Source organism: Molossus molossus, unplaced genomic scaffold, assembly GCF_014108415.1.
Source record: "Molossus molossus isolate mMolMol1 unplaced genomic scaffold, mMolMol1.p scaffold_m16_p_3, whole genome shotgun sequence".
In the NCBI taxonomy this organism is placed as follows: Eukaryota; Metazoa; Chordata; class Mammalia; order Chiroptera; family Molossidae; genus Molossus; species Molossus molossus.
Genome location: NW_023425366.1, coordinates 95,300,683 through 95,320,510, shown reverse-complemented (window position 1 = coordinate 95,320,510; position 19,828 = coordinate 95,300,683). Strand labels below are relative to the sequence as shown.

General features: G+C 41.1%; 1 protein-coding gene and 1 pseudogene across 1 annotated transcript; one reads left to right on the top strand and one right to left on the bottom strand.

Annotated features, from left to right (window-relative positions):
- Positions 1 to 2,770: 2,770 nt before the first annotated feature.
- Positions 2,771 to 3,592, top strand: LOC118642089 (annotated as a pseudogene).
- A 2,116-nt stretch (positions 3,593 to 5,708) lies between these two features.
- ZNF789 (zinc finger protein 789) lies at positions 5,709 to 18,268 on the bottom strand. The gene is given in 6 exon segments (XM_036279707.1): positions 5,709 to 6,673; positions 6,676 to 6,711; positions 7,865 to 7,978; positions 10,073 to 10,196; positions 16,072 to 16,149; positions 18,206 to 18,268. Coding segments are annotated over 6 exon segments (1,380 nt in total).
- Between the last annotated feature and the right edge of the window lie 1,560 nt (positions 18,269 to 19,828).

The following is a 19,828-nucleotide window of genomic DNA, read 5'->3' as shown; positions in this document are numbered from 1 at the left end:
TTTCTCCGTTTTATATTTTACTTATAAGACCTTGCATCCACAAACAATGTATGTAGTGTTGCTGGTTTTAGAATTTTTGGAGTATATTCTACTTTATTTTTTTTTTATCCTCACCCTAGGACATTTTTCCATTTTTTGTTCAGATAGAGTGGGAGGGAGAGAGAGAGAAACATCAACGTGAAAGAGACACATCGAGTGGCTGCTACCCACACGACCCAACCAGGGCCAGGGACAAACTGCAACTGAGGTACATGCCCTTAGCAGAACCGAACCCGGGTCTCTCTGAACCACAGGCCAAAGCTCCAACCGCTGAGCCAAACTGGCCAGGGCAAGTATATTCTACTTTAAATGTCATTTTAGAGCTATATTGATTTTTGTTTACACCTATAGATCCAGTTTATTCAAACTGCTATAAAGTAATCCCAGAGACAGGTGGCAAAATGATAAATTTGGTGAATCTAGGTAAATGGTATGAGTTTTCTTTATTATTTTTCTAACTTTTTTTTAAATTTGAAATTCTTTCAGAATAACATCATCAGTACAGATTCATTTATATTAGCAATATGCACATTGAAATGGAAGTAGGAAAAATATCCATTAACAATAGTGACACAAATAAGTAGCTGTAAATTTATTTTTTAATCCAAGAACTTACCTGAACATTTATTTTGCCAGGAAGTCATCTATTTCTACATTATTTTAAAATTTATTTTAGAATTTTATGTATTATTTTTGCTTTATACTTGCTTGCACCCAATTTCCCCTTCTTCATTTGCACCTGCTAAGAAATATTGACAAATGGAGAAGCCACCTTGATGAAGCTAAAGCTGAGAATAAACTTGAACAAGGTCTAGATTCATACAGCTATTGTCAAAACTTAAATGATGTGAGTTGTATATTTGTTATGCAAATGACCATGTTACATGAGATTTTAGTCAATTGTAACCCATGTGTGTAAAAACACAAGAACATAGCCTTGGCCAGTTTGGCCTAGCAGTTAGATCATCGGCCTGAGGACCAAAGAGTCACAGGTTCGATTTCTGTCAAGAGCACGTACCTTGGTTGCGGTTTGGTCCCAGTCCTGGTCGAGGTCATGTAGGAGGCAACCAACTGATGTGTTGCTCTCACATCGATGTTTCTCTCTCTCCCCCACTCTTCTATTCTCTCCAAAAATCAATAGAAAAATATCCTCGGGTGAGATTAACAAGAAAGGAAGAAAGGAAGGAAGGAAGGAAGGAAGGAAGGAAGGAAGGAAGGAAGGAAGGAAGGAAGGAAGGAAGAAAGAAAGAAAGAAAGAAAGAAAGAAAGAAAGAAAGAAAGAAAGAAAGAAAGAAAGAAAGGATGTTCCTTTTCTAGTACAGAATATTGTAGACTGTTCCCAGATTCCCCGATCTTCACCGATTGAACTGATGGTTGCTCAGTCTACCAAGTAATGGAAGACAATGGGTCCAGCCCATTAGCCAAATAGAAAAGCCAAAACTTGAGCATTTCTTTCCTTTTACCTTCTCTGGAAGGTGTTTGGAGCTCTTGCCTTACTTCTGTTAACAAGCACAGCCACACACTGACATTGACAATGCTAATCTGTGCTCTTGTCCTGGAAACTGTCTAACCTCTTGGGGAAGGCAGAAAGCCTAACCACTCACATTCTTGAGGTGTGGGGGTTTCTTCTTCCTAAAGCAAGTTAGCTCAGCAAGTCTTCCAGACCAGTGTCATCCCTCCCGACTTTGTGTCCCAGAAATTCGACTGCAAATATATTTTCAAACATAAACATTTTATAGGGATCAATTTTCTAGGGAAAAGAAGTCAGTTTAGTTGTAGAGGAGGAAGTGGCACCAAGTCCTAGGGGCTCTCTAAACCGTTGTGAGAATGGGAAGTTCTAAATCTATGCTGACCTTGAATGTGGGTTTTGACTGAGGAACTTAGTGGGTTTTCATTTTAATTTTAATAGCCTCATATAGCTACTAGTTACCACATTGAACAGTGCAGCTCTTTTCTTCCTGTTGGGACAGATGTGGCTGACTATGGGTGATTTTCATGTTAACCCTGGAACCTTTAGTTGTGCCCTTTCATTATGAAAAGCTAGAAACTTGTGCATTATCTGAATAGAATAGATTTAATGGCCTGGGCCAGACTTCTGTGTGTTCAAGCTTGGATCTGCTTTTCATAGGTCCCCATCTCCCAAGGTTGGAGGGAATTTGAATAATATGATAGGCTCTAAACACAGCAAGGGGAACTTATTTCTCCTTGGCTTGTTTTCTCATCAGTTTTTAATTTTTATTTATTGATTCTAGAGAGAGGAAGTGGGGGGAGAGAGAGAGAGACATTGATTTGTTGGCCTCCTTATTTATGCATTCATTGGTTGCTTCTTTTATGTGTCCTGACCAGGGATCAAAACCTCAACCTTGGCGTATCAGGATGATGCTCTAACAGAGCTACCTGGCCAGGGCAGAAGTCTCAACTTTTTTTTTTTTAATTCTCACCCGAGGATATTTTTCTATTTATCTTCTGATAGAGTGGGAGGGAGGGAAACAGAGATAAACATCGATGTGAGAGAGACACACTGACTAGTTGCCTCCTGCATACCCCGACCAGGGCTGGGGATGAACCGCAACCAAGGTACGTGCCCTCAACTGGAATCAAACCCATGACCCATTGGTCTGCAGGTGGACACTCTAACCACTGAGCCAAACTGGCCAGGGCAGAATTCTCAACTTCTTAATATTGCTTAGGGAAATAGAATTTGGCAGTCCTTTCTTCTAGCCAATTCATGATGACCAATACAAAATTACCAATTAGGTATTTTTGAACCCAATATTCAACCTAACATCAATTAATATTTTCCTCCTATAAGGCTTAAGCAATTGTATGGGGTGCCACTTGCTTTCTTTTCAGTCTCAATAGCACTTTGTTTTTATATACTGGGTAAGAAATCATGGAATTCGTGGGAGCAAGAAAATAATAAAAATAAAAAGAACTGGAGGGAATTTGAATAATATGATAGGCTCTAAACACAGCAAATTTTAATGAAGATCTAGGATGTTTAGGATATTAGAATGTCAACTGGGTTTCTTGTATTGGTGAGCTGCAGGGAAGAGTAACATACAACACAGTCAGCTCAACCTGTTTAACCTGAATATAACAATGTGCTTGCCGTTGGCGCTGCAGGAGCAGCAGAGGCAGTGGTGTTGGGAGGCATGGAAAGAGCAGCCGAGACCGTGGAGGCCAAGCTGGAAAGGACAGTAGGATGGCCAAGGCTAAGGCAGTGTCTCGCTCACTGAGAGCGCACTACAGTTTCCATGGGCTGCATCCACAGACATTTGAATACTTGCACCACAAACCACAAAAGGGTCAGTGTCACCACTGCAGTGTACAGTGCCACAATCCTGGAGCACCTCACTGCTGAGGTGCTGGAGCTGGGAGGTGATGCTCCCCAGGATCTCAAAGTATCGCAGATGACTCCACGTCACTTGCAGCTTGTTATACATGGTGATGAAGAGTTGGACTCTTATCAAGGCTACCACCGCTGGGGGTGGTGTGGTCCCTCACACCCACGTCTCTGACTGGAAAGAAGGGACTGTAGAAAACTGCATAGAGTTGTTTTAACCAACCTTCTTCCTCCCATCATTGTACTGTAAATGAAAAAGGAAAACTAATGAGGATATGTGGATTTTCAATAAGATAAATGGAAAAGCTTAATTACTATGGACACGATAAAAGGAATATTTGTACATTCTTAAACTTGAAGTTTGATAAAAGTACCTTTCCACATGGCAACAGTTGTGTTTTTGCTGTGTATGGATTGGCTAGATTTCTCCCATGTGTTTTATACAAATTGACAAAAAAATTTTTTTTTAAATGTGCTTGGAGTAACTGTGGGAATTAAAAGGATATGGCGCCCTGGCCGGTTTGGCTCAGCGGTTGGAGCATCAGCCTGCGGACCAGAGAGTCCTGGGTTCAGTTCCCACTAGGGGCACATACCAAATAAATAAATAAATAAATAAATAAATAAATAAATAAATAAAAGGATGTGGCTCCTCAAGGACTACTGTTGACACTGCTTGAGTACAAGCCATTACTTGTGAGTAGAGGTGTTGAAACACTGGTAGAAGAATGAAGAGACACAGATAAGGGGAGGCAGCTGATAAAACAGCTGCCATGTGGTTGAATGTGAGTAATCCCATGGGAAAATCTGAAAACAGTATATAACACATGCTTCAGAGATAGTTCACCTAGGGGGAGGGAAATCTGGTTGATATCCAATTCCCATCAAGCATTGTGTAAGGCCTGCTCCCAGGATGTGCTAGTGACACCCAGAGAACAGTGTGGCCTTTCACGGTTTTAGAAAAAGCCTGCAGACCAAGAGATGAAGACAGTGCAAGGGAGATGAAACACACAGAAGGGGTTAGGCCAGAGGAACAGGAGCAGGGAACCATTAGCATCTGCTATAAACACTGACTCTCAGTAGAATGTAGTAGCACAGCAATTTTCAACCAGTGTACTGCGGAACACAGTGTGCCGAAAGAATTTTTTTAAATATGCAATACCTATTAAGTCAGATGCACTGATGTCTTTTCCCCAATAACCATCCAGTGTGAATGAATCAAAATACCTAATTATTTTGTCAAATCAGTAAAAATTTTATTTTTTGGTATGCTGTTGAATTTTAGTAATTACTTTGTGTGTGCCATAAGATGAAAAAGATTGAAAATTGCTAGAGTAGCCCTGGCCTGTTTGGCTCAGCGGTTAGAGCATCAGCCTGCAGTCCCGAGAGGCCCGGGTTCGGTTCCCGCTAAGGGCATGTACCTTGGTTGCAGTTTGTCCCCGGCCCTGGTCGGTCGTGCGGGTGGCAGCCACTCGATGTGTCCCTTTCACATCGATGTTTCTCTCTCTCCCCCGCCCCCCCCCCCCCCACTGTACCTGAACAAAAAATGTCCTCGGGTGAGGATAAAAAAAATAAAAAAATAAAAAAATAAAAAGAAAATTGCTAGAGTAGCACACTAATTTTATTTTAAAATATTAGTAATTCTTAACTCCTCACTAGCTACTAGTGAGTAGCACTTACTTTTAAACAGCCTATCAATATCAGGTCATTATTCTGTGTGAAACCAAGAAGGCATTCTTTTTTTATTTTTTTATTTTTTTGTTTTTTTATCCTCACCCGAGGACATTTTTCCATTTTTTTGTGCAGATAGAGCAGGAGGGAGAGAGAGGAAGAGAGAGAGAGAGAAACATCGATGTGAAAGGGACACATCGAGTGGCTGCCACCCGCACGACCAACCAGGGCCGGGGACAAACTGCAACCAAGGTACGTGCCCTTAGCGGGAACCGAACCCGGGTCTCTCTGTACCGCAGGCTGACGCTCCAACCGCTGAGCCAAACTGGCCAGGGCCAAGAAGGCATTCTTAAATCATTCACAATTAAGTGATCTCCACCCTGGGGGACCACAAAGCAAAGCTACCACACCTCCCATCTGCCTTAACTTGACTTGGGTGAATGAAAGTACAGGGACTCAAGGGACACTGGACACAACAGCCTATCACATTTTCTTTTAAGTAATTCTGGACTACAGCAAGATTACCTATTAAATGAGGGCCCCCACAGAAAAAAACAGTTCAGCTCCTGCTTATCAATTTTCATAAAACAACCTAATTATACACATGTGCAATCATGGCAAGTTCCAGTCTTTAAATTATAGCTCTTCTGAGTAGTCAGGTAGCTACCTGCTCTCTGTGAGTACCCTGATGCTTAATAAAGCTTGTGTGCCAACTGAAAGATTTCCCGCATTTGTCACATCTATAGGGTCTCTCTCCATTATGAATGACTTCATGTCGACGAAGATTTGACTTAAAACTAAACGTTTGTCCACATTCTCTACATTCAAATAATTTCCCCTTAGTATGGGTCCTTTGATGCTGAATGAGATCTATATTCTGACCAAAGGATTCTTCACATTCACTGCATTTGTGAGCGTTCTGTTTACTGTGAATTTGTTGATGGCTCTTAAGGGTTGAATTCCGAACAAAGGCTTTTCCACATTCAAAGCATTTATGGGGTTTTTCTCCACTGTGGATTATCTGATGTTGAATTAGGGTTGAATTCTGACTAAATGTTCTTTCACATTCACTACATTTATAGGGTTTTTCTTTGGTATGGACCCTTTTATGTTCAACAAGATAGGCCATCTGACGAAAATATTTTCCACATTCATGACATTTATATGGCTTTTCTTGAGGGTGACATTGTTTATGGACATTAAGAGCAGACTTCTGTTTGAAGGCTTGCCCACATATGTCGCATTCAAAAGGATCCTCTGAAGTGTGAATTCTCTGATGTCGAACAAAATTTGCCTGACGCTTGAAGACTCTTCCACATTCACTGCATTCATAAAGTTTTGCATTTGTAAGAATTGGCTCATGCCTCAAAAGCAATGATCTCTGATTGAAGGGGTTTCCATACTCATCACATTTGCCCTGATTCTTACTTGTTTCAGCAATCTGATCTTGCAAAAGATTAAGATTTTGAAGCAAGTCCTGGTTGCATTCATTACCAACAGCAGGGAGTGCAACTCTGTAAATGTCCACAAATTTGTTAAATTTATGTAACTTGTCTGTAGGTGTTATGGCCGTCTTCTGCTTTACCATTGATAACTTACATGACTCTAAATTTTCTGCTTTGGAGTTAGCTTTATCATCTGGTATCTGGCTTCAGAACCTAGTGAAACAAAAAGAAAATATATAAATGACCTGTCCAGTACAGAAGGAAAAAGGGAAAAGAAGCCAACTGTTTGTTATATGAGACACTCAAACGAAGCTAAGAAATCCTCACTTAGTTACATCATCATACTAAAGAGGCCAAAATTCTGATGATTTTCATAGGACTCTCAGCTTTTATAACTGAAAGAGCTCTTGACATCAACTAACTGACTAAAAAATGCACAAGAGTGTGTTAGAGAATGTGAGAATTGAATGAACCCCTCACCATTACTGAAAAAGCAACTTAATATAGGTACTCAGTAGTGTCACATAAATGTAAGAGAAGGGTATCTCATACTGTCTAAATAAGCATGTTTTAAGCAATTCTGGGGAAAAGAACTTAAAAATAAAGTGTTAGGACAGAATAGAAAAGGAACCAGAGAGAAGTAGGTACAAAAGCCAACAAAACAGAACAGTGGTTCTCAACCAGGGGTGGTTTTACTTCCTAGGGGACATCTGACAATATCTAGAGACATTTTTGGTGGTCATAACTGGAGTGGTGCTACTAGAATCTAATAGGTAGAGGCCAAGAATACTACTAACCATTCTACAATGCACAGGACAGCTCCCCTTCAACAAAGAATAATCCAGCCCAAAATGTCAAAGTGCCTCAACTGAGAAACCTTGGAAGAGAGGGATGTGGAAAAGGGCAGAAGTAGCAACAAGACATAGTAATTAGGAAAAAGTAGGTACCATCAAGAAACATCAGGTAACACAAAAAACAAAGTGAAAGCCAGGGAACAAGAGGAAGTAGAGAGCAAGGATAAGTAATGAGGGTAGAATAAAGCAGCAGAACTGGCATAAGAGCTGTCAGTAAACACCAGAAGATGCTTCAGAGAAGTGCTTTAATACAAAAGAGAATGAACTTTGCAGACTCGAAATCAAATCCCAACTAGCAATCTTCTGTGTGATATGTATCTTAAGCTATTAGTTTCTTCATCTGGAAAATGGGGCTGATGGTATTACTACTACCTTCAGAGGGTAGTAGGGATGAAAAAGTGGGAGAATATATGCTAAACACCTGGCTCAGTATTTGGGACACAGAAGAGGCTTCATTAATGTGACTTCCCTTCCTCTTTATGTTTTCTGCTTGACTGGGTCTTCTCACCCACCTGGGCAAGCACTACTGGAAGCCTTCCTACTCCCAGCTCTTGGTAGATCCAGGATCCATGGGTCTCCCCACTGCTCCAGCAGACAGATCACCTCAGGTTTAGGAATCTGAAATCCTACTCGTGGGGAAGTAAATGGGACGTGGTGGTTAGTGAGTTATAGAGAGATGTTCTAGAGCTCAGTTTAACCCCTTTGGGTCTTCGGTAGCAAGGAGATAAAGACAATAATCAAAAGGGCTCCTGAGAATAAAAATCTGCACAATCTTTGTGAAAATCTGGCAACCTTTACTGACAGCCTGAATGATAGTCACACCCTTCGATGTGGTAAATGCACTCTTAGAAGTACAGCCTAAGGAAAAATTAATGTTTCAGAGATGTTCAGCAGAGTGGTAACAATGCAAAAGTGGAAATAAATTAAATGTTAATAGCGGAATAATTAAAGCATAGCACATTAATACAATAAAGGAAAAAGTATTAGGCACACATTAAAAATCCATGTGTTCAAAAAATATCTATTAAAACAGAAAAGTGCTCCTTGTATATTTTTAAAGCAGAACACAAAACTCATGTACAATATAATTCAAAACTCATATAAAGTATGATCCAAATTCTGTATTTTAAAACTATATGTGTGTGTATATGTACATAAGTATACATATATATGAAAAGACTAGGAAAAAGTAAACCAAAATGTTGACAAGTTATTTCTAAGCAGTGGGCCTGCAATAACCTTTATTTTCTACTCTATTATTGAAAAATCATTTAATAATATGTATATATTAAGAGACTTAAAAGTACCATACCCTTTAACTCCAAAATTCCAATCCAAGAAATATATCTTAGGGAATAATGAGAAATTAATATAAAGATTTATAGTCAGAAGTACTCATTGGAATGTTATCATATAGAAAATGATAAACACACAAAGCCAAACTTAACATCGCTAAATGGGAAAATGATTAAATATTATGGATAATACAACAGATTTACATTAAGACCATTTACTGTATTTATGAGGGCTTTTAATAAAGCAGGGAAAATGCTTATGCTATAATGTTGTTTTAAGGGATTATAGAATTATACAAAGAATATGCTCAGCTGCATTTTTTAAAGCATAAGGGAAAAATAAAATGAAGGAAATACTCCAAAATATTAATAGTGTTACTCCTAAATACTTTCTCCTTCCCTTTATGCTTCCATGTATTCAAGTATGCTCAAGTAATTTTTTAAAGAAAAAGAAACATTAAAAATCCAGAGGTGGGTAAATAATCCTACGACAGACACTGTGCTAAGAGTGTCAGTGTGGGAGTCAAGTATCTGTCCCCAAAAAGAAAACTATTTATCCAGGAAACTCCCACAGTAGGACATTCTGCATTGGATTAAGAGAAAGTCTGGCTCCTGGGAACAAAGAAGCTGTGAAGGTTCAGAAATGAAGTCAGTTAAAAATCATTTCCTGGGCAACTGTGATGTTGCACATAAGGAAGGAACCCATTTCCAGAGAAAAGAAAGAAGACATTTCTAGAGAGTAATAAGCTAGCCTTTGGAATCCAATCAGCCACAGACTTTTCAGCTCTAAGACGTCATTGATGTGGAGGCCAATGGTGGTGGGAAATGAACTCTAAAACAAAAGGAAACTTCTTCGTCTATAATCCCTTATCTGAAAACCTGAAAAGGATGAGTTTCAGGATTCAAATTTTTCCAGATTTTAGAAAGGTGACTTTCTATTGTATACTACACCAAACCTCAACAGGATTTGGAGCTGTACCTTTACCAGGGCGGGGAACTATTTTTCTGCCAAGGGCCATTTGGTTATTTATAACATCATTCTCATGCCATACAAAATTATTGAATTAAAAATTAGACTGCTATATTTGATCAGGCTAATTGGTGAGGCGTGTGATGTTAGCTGGTATTGATTTCAAGGACCTTATACATCCCAGAGGCTGGACGTTCCCCACCCCTGCCAAACACACTGATAATTCTGATGCTAAATATACAGATACAAAGATCAAAGGGGAAAAGGAAGGATGATAGCTTCCCGAAGGATGAAGTCAGGCACAGCCACCAGATGACTTCAGGTTGGATCTTGTAGCCAAATGAGTTATGAAAACATTTCTGATTCTCAGCGTTTTTTCTGATTTTGGAATTGCAGAACAGGGATTGAGGATTAGCGTAGACACTCAAAGGCAAATCTTTAAGCCAAATCATTACCCAATAAAATCATGTTTCTGTAATTCTCCAGCATCACATCTCTGTAGAGGTCCTTTTGAGCCCAGTCAAGTTTAATCCACTCTTCTCTGATGAAGTACATAGCTACATCCTGAAAACACAGCGACTAAGTATAGCTTCAATTCAGACAATAACTTTGTGAGCTGTTGTTATTATTCTATAGATCAGGCTTGATGAGATAAAGTGATTTGGCCAAGCTCATTCGATTAGTAAGCAGATTCAGGGATCAACTTCAGTCTTCCCACTCTCAAGCCAGATGTGTTCTTTTTTTTCCTATGCTAGAGTCAACAAACTTTTTCTTTAGAGGGCCAGATGGTAAATAGTTTAGGCTTCTCAGACCCTTTGGTCTCTGCTGCAATTATTCAGCTCTACTGTAGCACAAAAAAGAAGGCCATGGAAAACAAATGGGCATCACCGTGTTCTAATAAAACTTTACTACCAGGTCCAGGTCAGCTTGCCAAACTCTGCTCTATACAACACTACCTTTTATAAATGATATATTTTTTTCTGTCTGGGTTCACATAGGGAAAAGATAACACACTCATATGAGGTCATTGAGGATACTTTAGTGTGCAGACCAGTCACAAAAGAATGGACAGGCTTCCAACAGGGCCTGCTGCAGCCTGCAGGAGCTGGTTATGCTGGGGAACCATTACCCATTAGGTCTGAGGCAGAAGGCAGGCGAGGGATTATTAGAATCCAGAAAGTGTTGGAGAGAAAACTAGGTTGCAACCAGGGCCTTAGAGAAATGCAGCCACTGTCATTCAGTAGCCTAGTAGGGAGGAAGCTGTGGGAATAAACACCTGACATTAATTTCCTCCAAGCCTCTGGTCCCCTGACTTCCACCATTCCATTGCCAAAAGCCAACCAGAAGCCCTGGCCGATTTTGCTCAGCAGTTAGAGCATCAGCCTGTGGTCCAGAGAGGCCCGGGTTCAGTTCCCACTAAGGGCATGTACCTTGGTTGCAGTTTGTCCCTGGCCCTAGTTGGGTCATGCAGGTGGCAACCACTCGATGTGTCCCTTTCATGTCAATGTTTCTCTCTCTCTCCTCCTCCCACTCTATCTGAACAAAAAATGGAAAAATGTCCTCAGGTGAAGTTAAAAAAAACAAAAAACAACCAGAAGCCAGAGGGACGGGAGCCCTCTGATGGTAAATATAAAGATCAGCCTCCCAGGGCAAAGACCAAAGTATGGAAGAGTGGAGAGTATATCCAGAGGGATCAAGTGTTCAGCACACTGTACAAAGTAGATGTTTCCATTTGCAAACATGTGTTCACCTCATCTGGGCAGAGAAGTAAGGTGTCTCATTCATATGCTATTGCAGCTCTTAGAGCAGGTGCCTGATTGTCTGCCACCACCCTCCTTTCTCTTACAAGACATTGTGTGGATTCAGGGAGTATTTGTGCAGAACAAAGGTGCTCAGTAATAGGGACTAGTCACCCCCATCCTGAGCTTCTTGTAGCTCCCTCTGGAAACAGACACCAGAATTTCCCAAATTACAAGGCCTTCTTTTCATCCTTACTGAACCTGACTTCCTCTCACCATCATCTGAATGCCCCTCCTTTTATTGTCTCCTGAACCTGACCAACTCAATGGTCTGCATTCTCTGCATTTACATGAAGGTTAACAGGTGCCAGGGGATGAAATAGCTTACTCTCCCATCAAGTTACCTCTGTACATTTGGTTTTACAGTTGGGCCTTAATGATTCTTAACAACTCTTGCTCTCATATTCCCCCTCAGAGGTACTCTACATATTTATTACTCTTGTTCCTTGAAGAAACATTCACTAAGTGCCAATAAGTATTAACCTTCATGCAATATGCCAGTAATAAAAATAAAGGTTACAACTCAGGCTGTGAATGCTCAACTCTAAGGACACTACTAACATCACAGCTATGTAATGGGGCCCCCTAAAGTTGCTAAGTACACAACTGTACAACCCCATAGCAGTCCTGGGCCCTGCTTCAGGGAGTGAATGATCCAGTGGAGGAAGATGGAGAAATCAACATGGTAACGATACAGTGGTCAATACCCTACGGGAGGTCATCAGAGGGGGCTGTGAGGACAGGGAGCTCACCTTCCTTTCAAAAGGCTGTCAGTTATGTCCCAGAAAATAGCCATGGGGCACATGCTCTTTAACTCCTCTCACACCCCCCACCACCTCCCCTAACATTACCTACAATTTTACCCATCCCTCTCCTTCTCACTCAGAGGAAGAGGTTGCCCTTCCTCCTCTGCCACTGATTCCATTCTCTCCTGTCTCCTCCAGGGTCTGAATTCAATGATGATGAGTCTTCCTTTTCTATCTTTCCCCTTGTAATATTGTAAAAAAAAAAAAAAAAGTATATTTGGTCTTTATCCCTGTTCGTTGCACAGAGCTCCCAAAACCCCAGGAATTTCCTAAAGAAATAACAGCAAATGAGCATCTTTTAACATCTGGTCTTTTGTCCTCAGTTTCTGAGAAAGCTCCAGAGCCATAAAGGTGAAAGTAATGTCCTGTTACTTATAATACATTTCTTCCACCAGATCTGAGTTTATGTTAATGACACCAACTTTAGAAAGTCCCTAAAAATAGGAGAACAACCATGGGATTAGAGGGTTAGAACTCTCAGACCCCTTCCACTCCCCAACTAAGAGGGGGAGAGAGGAGCTGAAGATTAAACCTATCATCAAAGGCCAATGAGTTCACCAATCAAATCTATGTAATGAACCTCCATTAAAACCTCAAAATGGGTTGCTGAACTTCTAGAGATGCTGAAAGGGTGGTGTGCCCGGAGATAGTATGGAAGATCTGTACCTCTTCCTACATACCTTGCCCTATGCTCGCTCCCAGCTGACTGTTCCTGAGTTATGTCCTGAGTTATGTCCTTTTATAATACATAAGTAATCTAGGTAAACTGTTTTCCTGAGTCTTTGAGCCACTGCAGCATATTAATGGTACCCGAGGAGGGGGTCATGGGAACCTCCAATTTATAGCCAGTCATTCAGAAGCACAGGTGACAAACTGGACTTGTGATTGGTAGCTGAAGTAGGGGGCAGTCTTATGAAACTGAGGCCTTAACCTATAGGGTCCTATGCTAACTCCAAATAGGGTGTCAGAATTGAGTTAAATTGCAGGGCACTTAGCTGGTGTCACAACTGGTTGATAGGTAGAAAAAACCCATATCTGACCCTGGTCAGTTTGGCTCACTGGTTGGAGTGTCAGCGCTGGACCAATGAGTCATGGATTCGGTTCCAGTCAAGGGTATGTACCTTGGTTGCAAGTAGTCCCCAGCCCTGGTCAAGGTCATGTGGGAAGCAACCAGATGATGGGTCCCTCTCATGTCAATGTTTCTCTCTCTCTCCCCCTCCCTCCCACTCTACTAAATATAAACAGAAAAATATCTTTGGGTGAGGATTAAAAAAAAAGAAAAAAAACCCACATCTGGTGTAAGAAATGAAGTGCGAAAATAGAGAAACACAGGAGTGTTCTTTCCTAAACATTCATTCCTCTACTAACTCCTTCCCCTTAGCCAGCAAAAATGCTAAAATGTCTCCTATTCTTAAAAAAGATGTGCCTTCTGGAACTAGCCCAAGTGCCCATCAGTAGATGAGTGGATAAAAAAAGTGTGCTACAGCCCTGGCCGGTTTGGCACAGCGGTTGGAGCGTCTGCCTGCGGTACTGAGAGACCGGGGTTCGGTTCCCGCTAAGGGTACGTATCTCGGTTGCAGTTTGTCCCCGGCCCTGCTTGGTCGTGCAGGTGGCAGCCACTCGATGTGTCCTTTCACATCGATGTTTCTCTCTCTCTCTCTTCCTCTCTCTCCCTCCCGCTCTATCTGAACAAAAAAAAATGGAAAAATGTCCTCGGGTGAGGATAAAAAAAAAAAAAAAAGTGTGGTACATTTACACAGTGGAATACTATGCAGCTGTAAAAAGAAAAAAAGGAAGGCTGTCTTACTCTTTGAGACAGCATGGAAGGATCTGGAGAGTATCATGCTAAGCAAAATAAGCCAATCAGAGAAAGAACAAGTATCTCATGTTCTCACTTATATGTGAAGTCTAATGAACAAAATAAACTGATGAACAAAACAGATCCAGAGACATGAAAGCAGGGAACAGACTGATGAACCTCAGAGGGAAGGGGGATTGGTAGGAAGAGATTAACCAAAGACTTATATGCATATATGCATAACCAATGGACACAGAAAGCAGTGTGGTGAAGGCATGGAAGGGGGAAGGAGTGGGGTGAAGGGGGTCAATAGGGAAAAAGGGGGAGGCATCTATAATACTTTCAACAAAAATAAATAAATTAAAAAAAAAATATATATATATATATATATATACACACACACACGCACACGCACATACACATATATATCCTTATATATGCCACACATATATATGCCATGCTGCCTGGCTGGTGCTGCTCAGTGGTTGAACATCAATCTATACACCAAGAGGTTGCAGGTTCGATTGCTAGTCAGGGCATATACCTGGGTTGTGGGCTCTATCCCCAGTAGGAAGTGTGTAGGAGGCAGCTGATCAATGTTGTTGTTTCTCTCTCATTGATGTTTCTCTCTCTCCCTCTCACTTCCTCCTTCTCTCAAAACAATAAAAACAGAATTTTATTATTATTATTATTATTTTTATATGAATTTTTATTTATTTTTTTGTTACAGATATTTTACCTTTTTACCCCATTGGCACCCCCCACCCTACCCCCCCTCCACCCTGTCCCCGGCTTAGTTGTCCATGTCCATTGGTCATGCACACATGCATATAAGTTCTGTGGTTTATCTCTTCCCACCCCCCCACCCCCCATCCCCTCTTCTGAGGGATGTCAGTCTAAAAACAGAATTTTAAAAAAGTGCCTTGCACCTTGCTTCCCCTCTGGTTTCTACTCTTTCTTTTTCCCTTATTGGACAGCTTCTGCAAAGAAAACTCTACACATTCACCTGCAATCTCTCCACAACCCACCATCTAGATTAGGCCTCCATAGCTCCTCTGAAACTGTTCTAAACTGTTGCCAATCTCCCTCCCCCTCACCCCCACCCACGCGTGCCAACTTGGGGACACAGGCAAGAATAATGTAGTTAATGTAGGAAGTAAGAGAGGTTTTCACAGAGAAGATGATTTTTTAGTTGAGTCTTAAAATATGAATAAGTGAGTTTGCCTGTGGACAGTGACAACAAAAAAATACAAAAAAATGGAGGATCAGAAGAGCACTATGCATTCCTGGGGGGAGACTGGAAATAAAGCTGAGAAGGCAGTCAGTTTCAAGATCCCTCAGAAAATGCAGACATGCTGGAGCAATATGGTGGTCCATCCATACAACTTGAATTCCCTCCTTCCTGATCAAGAATGTTCTTTTAAAATCGTTACAGTGGCTTCCCAACTTGTCCATTACTTTTAAACTCAGTTTCTTATAATCACCTGCCATAATTTTACAAATTCAATAACTAGGCTTCCATTATATCCTTTAGTACTAACAGATCTGAATTTACCCCTGTATTATAAGAATTTATATATCTACCTTTTGAAACATCTTATAAACTCCTTCAGGTAAGAGTTTATCTCCCAGCATAAAATATACAGTAGGTACACAATAATGTTCACCAACAAAAACAATAAAACATGGTTACAATAGCTAAAACTTAGCACGCTTAAAATGTAACTAGATACTATGCAAAGTACTCCACATATCTTATTATATTTAATCCTCACGACTCTTTGCTACAGGTACCACCATTATCCCATTTTACACATAAAGAAACTGGCCCAGAGAGCTTATGTAACTTGCTGATGATAACACATCTAAAACAGAACATGGATTTGAACCTGTATGAACTTCAGAGTTTAAGGTCTTTACATCACCTTCCAAAGAAAGAAAAATCCCCAGATTGATAAAGATGGCTCAACCTGCACAAAGGAGTTAAACACATGTTAAAACCATCGCCCAGCCACAGGGACTATACTGAGGAAGCGGAGAACCCAGCTTACCTTCCATCCAGTTGTCAGAAACACAGCTTCCATGGCCTGGTTTCTAAGATGGGGCAGGATCCTGGCCACCAGGCTAAGCTGAAGGAGAAAAAAGGATAACAAACAACTGAGGCCAGCCCACATTTGAACCTCTCTCACTAGGCAACTCTGGGAATTCCAACAGGGCTAACAAACCTCAGCTAATACAAAGTCAGAGTGTTTTATGTTGGAATATGTGTTAAAATGAAAGGAGCCACTAGAAGAGTCTATTTAGTAATTTCCGAAGCTAGATCCATTTTCAAAGCTATATCCAAAAGGACCTGTGGCCCTGCCCTCCCCTTCTCCCTAGAATATACTCTGCAATACCTTATTATAAAAATAGCACTCTAACCAGCAACCAGCCCAGAACTCAAACCACAACCAATGCAGCAACAGGCCCCAAATCAGGACTTATCCCTAACATTTATTCCCCTCTTCAACAGAGAAGGACCAATAGAGAAAGCCAAACATGCTCCCTGCAGGCCCAATCACATAGGATGCCCCCACTTCTATTAATTTAACCTGCTCCAGGTTTCTCAAGCCAACAACTCCAAACTGGGCATGTTTCAGCTTTCCATTTTTTCCACTGTAACACTTTCCCTTCCCTGCCTGTGAGTCTCTGCTAAACACAAGTGATGGTGGTTGACTCCCTTGCTATAGCATGCTCTGAATGAAGAGCCTTTGCTTGTTATTTTGGTGGTCTTCATTCATTTCTACATCATGCAGAATCAGCTCAGAGAGTGTAAAAATTATTTTAGGACAGTTATCAGATTTCAGGCTATGTATTATACACAAAGAGGTAATTACTGTCAAAAAGAAATTCAGCTTTATACGGATATTTTATTGAGCAAGGAACAAACTGTAAAGAAGGAGACTTCAAAACTCAAAGTGCTAAGAAATTGGGTTCTCAGCAATTACTGCTCAGTTTGTAAGGCATGTGAGGGATAGCAGAATACACCACGCCAAAATAAGCTCCTTTGGAATATTTTTGAGCTGCAGGCACTTGAAAAACAGCAAATGCAGAGAGGCTTTCTATGAACTCCTTTATCTGCCTAAAGACAGATCCTCCCAAAGGAACTCAACTGTCAAATCCCTCCTTGGGAGTTTCATCAACCAGGGAAGATTGACTCTTATCACTGGAGAGGAGAACAGAAGTCAATACCACACCCAGACAAACTTTAACACAAACTATCAGACCTCCCATCTATTCTTCTAAGGGCTCATTCATCTTTCCTAAAAATCTTTTACTCTCCTCTAAGAGGCCTACATCCTCCCTCCCCTTTCCCTATTAAGATGGTATTTAGGCCTGAATTCTAAGCTACTCCAGGAGTTACTCATTTTTCCCTGGGTATATTCATGAGGTACATATGTTAATAAATTTGTTTGTTTTTCTCTGAATCTTTTATTGCAGAGGTTTCAGCTACGAACTCAGAAGGGTAGAGAGAAAATTATTTTTCTTCCTCTAGAATGAATGAAGAAGTACTTTGTTTTCCATTGTGATTGGTTACTAAAAACTTACATTCCTTTTAGGGAAGTAGTAATGTACAAGTTTACTTCTTTGTAGCTGATTGGCTAAGGAGATGCAAGGTCACCCCAACATGAAGAAAGCTTAACTTTCATTTAAGGACAAAGTCAGCATTTGAGGGGAAATTAGGGCAGTTTAAGTTTGAGTTTCCCGGCTATGGATGCTTGGCCTAGGGTTACATCCAAACTGTGGCCTCCATTTTAGCTTTTTTTTTTTTTTAAACATTATACATTTAATAGTGTTACTCTCTGGGATACATGTGGTTTTAATTTCTTTCTTGTGCTTTTCTGGCTACCGGTGAACCTTGCTTTTTGTGTAAGTGCATTTTAAAGAAAGTCCCTCACACAACGTTCACGTTCCCTGAATACGTTGTGTATGAAGCCTCATAAGCAGCAAGGCACTCCAAAAACATCCTGATAATGGCTCCAGCGTTGGGGAAGGGAACATTATCTACTGGGAACATTGTACATTTGGAACTCAGAATCTAAAATGCCACTTCACAATAATGTGAACCCCTTAAACTTTTAATATCTTTTTTACTCCTATAACAAAACCAAACTAAACAAGAGTATTAACCCGGCAATCAATCACCAGATTCTGTTCTTCCTTAATGCCGAAGAAATGACAGCGCAGAAGATATTTAAAAGCTGGCATCTTCGGGAAGGCGCTCGGTAAACGCCCTGTGACTTCCCTAGAAGGCCGGAAGGGTGGAGGCGGAATGGAGGGCACCCCCGAGCCCTGACACCTTCCATGGCGGAGCACCGTGGCTTCCCCACAGCACCCACCCCTCCCATCACACTAGCTTCTTTCTCCCCAAACCGGCTTGGCGCCTGCTCCAGGAAGTCCTAAATGTCCTCTGGCAACGACCATGTAGGCTGCGCTCCCCTCTCCAGGTTCCAGGCCCGCCCTGGTGCGGAGCTTGCGATTCCATTGACCCCCAACTGAGGGCACTAAAGGAGAAGATTCCGGCACCTCTCTCTCTCCCACTTGCGTGTGCCAAGTACAGCATCTTCCTCTGCGTACCTTCTAGAAACCATAGAGGCTTCGCAACTCTATGGTTGGGTTAATTATGTAGAGGTCTCAAGTCACTAGCGCCTGGGGCATGCGACTGAGCCAATCAACGTGACTTCCAAACCCCGCCCCCTGCGGTAAGAATCACCTGGTACAGGGAGACAGGGGCTTAAAAATTATTTTACTAAGATCCCCTCCATCCATACTACTTGTATCCAAATGTCTAGGGATGGACCCTGGTGCAACTGGTATTTGAAATATCTCTTCTTGTCAGAGTAGCTGATTGGATAAGAAAGCACGACTCATATATATGTTGTTTACAAGCGACCCACCTCACAACAAAAGACTCACATAGGTTGAAAGTGGAGGGATGGAAAAAAATCTTCCAAGCAAACGGAAAGGAAAAAAAGCTGAGGTAGCAATACTCATATCTGATCAAATAGATTTCAAAATGAAGGCCATAACTAGAGACAAAGAAGGCCAATACATAATATTGAAAGGATCTATCCAACAGGAAGATATAACCTTGATAAACATATATGCACCCAATACAGGAGCACCAAAATATATTAAAAATCTTCTGGAGGACTTCAAAGGAGAAATCGACAGCAACACAACCATAGCACGGGGCTTCAACACCCTGCTAACACCACAGGATAGATGCTCTAGACAAAAAATTAGCAAGGAAACAGAGACTCTAAATGAAGCACTAGACCAAATGGATTTAATAGATATCTACAGAGAATTACACCCCAAAACTACAGAATTCACATTCTTCTCAAGTGCACCTGGGACATTCTCAAAGATAGACCACGTGTTAGGACACAAACTAAGTCTCTACAAGTTCAAGAAGATTGAAATCATATCAAGCATCTTCTCAGATCACAATGCCATGAAACTAGAACTCAATTGCCACAAGAACATGCAAAGACATCTGAACACATGGAGGCTAAATAGCATGTTATTAACAATGAATGAATGGATAACCGAGGAGATCAAGGAAGAAATTAAAAAATTCCTGGAAACCAATGAAAATGAACTCACAACAACACAAAATCTATGGGATGCAGTGACAGCAGTTCTGAGAGGGAAGTTCATAGCACTACAGGCCTACATCAAGAAACAAGCCCTGGCCGGTTTGGCTCAGCAGTTAGAGTGTCGACCTGCGGTCCAGAGAGACCTGGGTTCGGTTCCCGCTAGGGG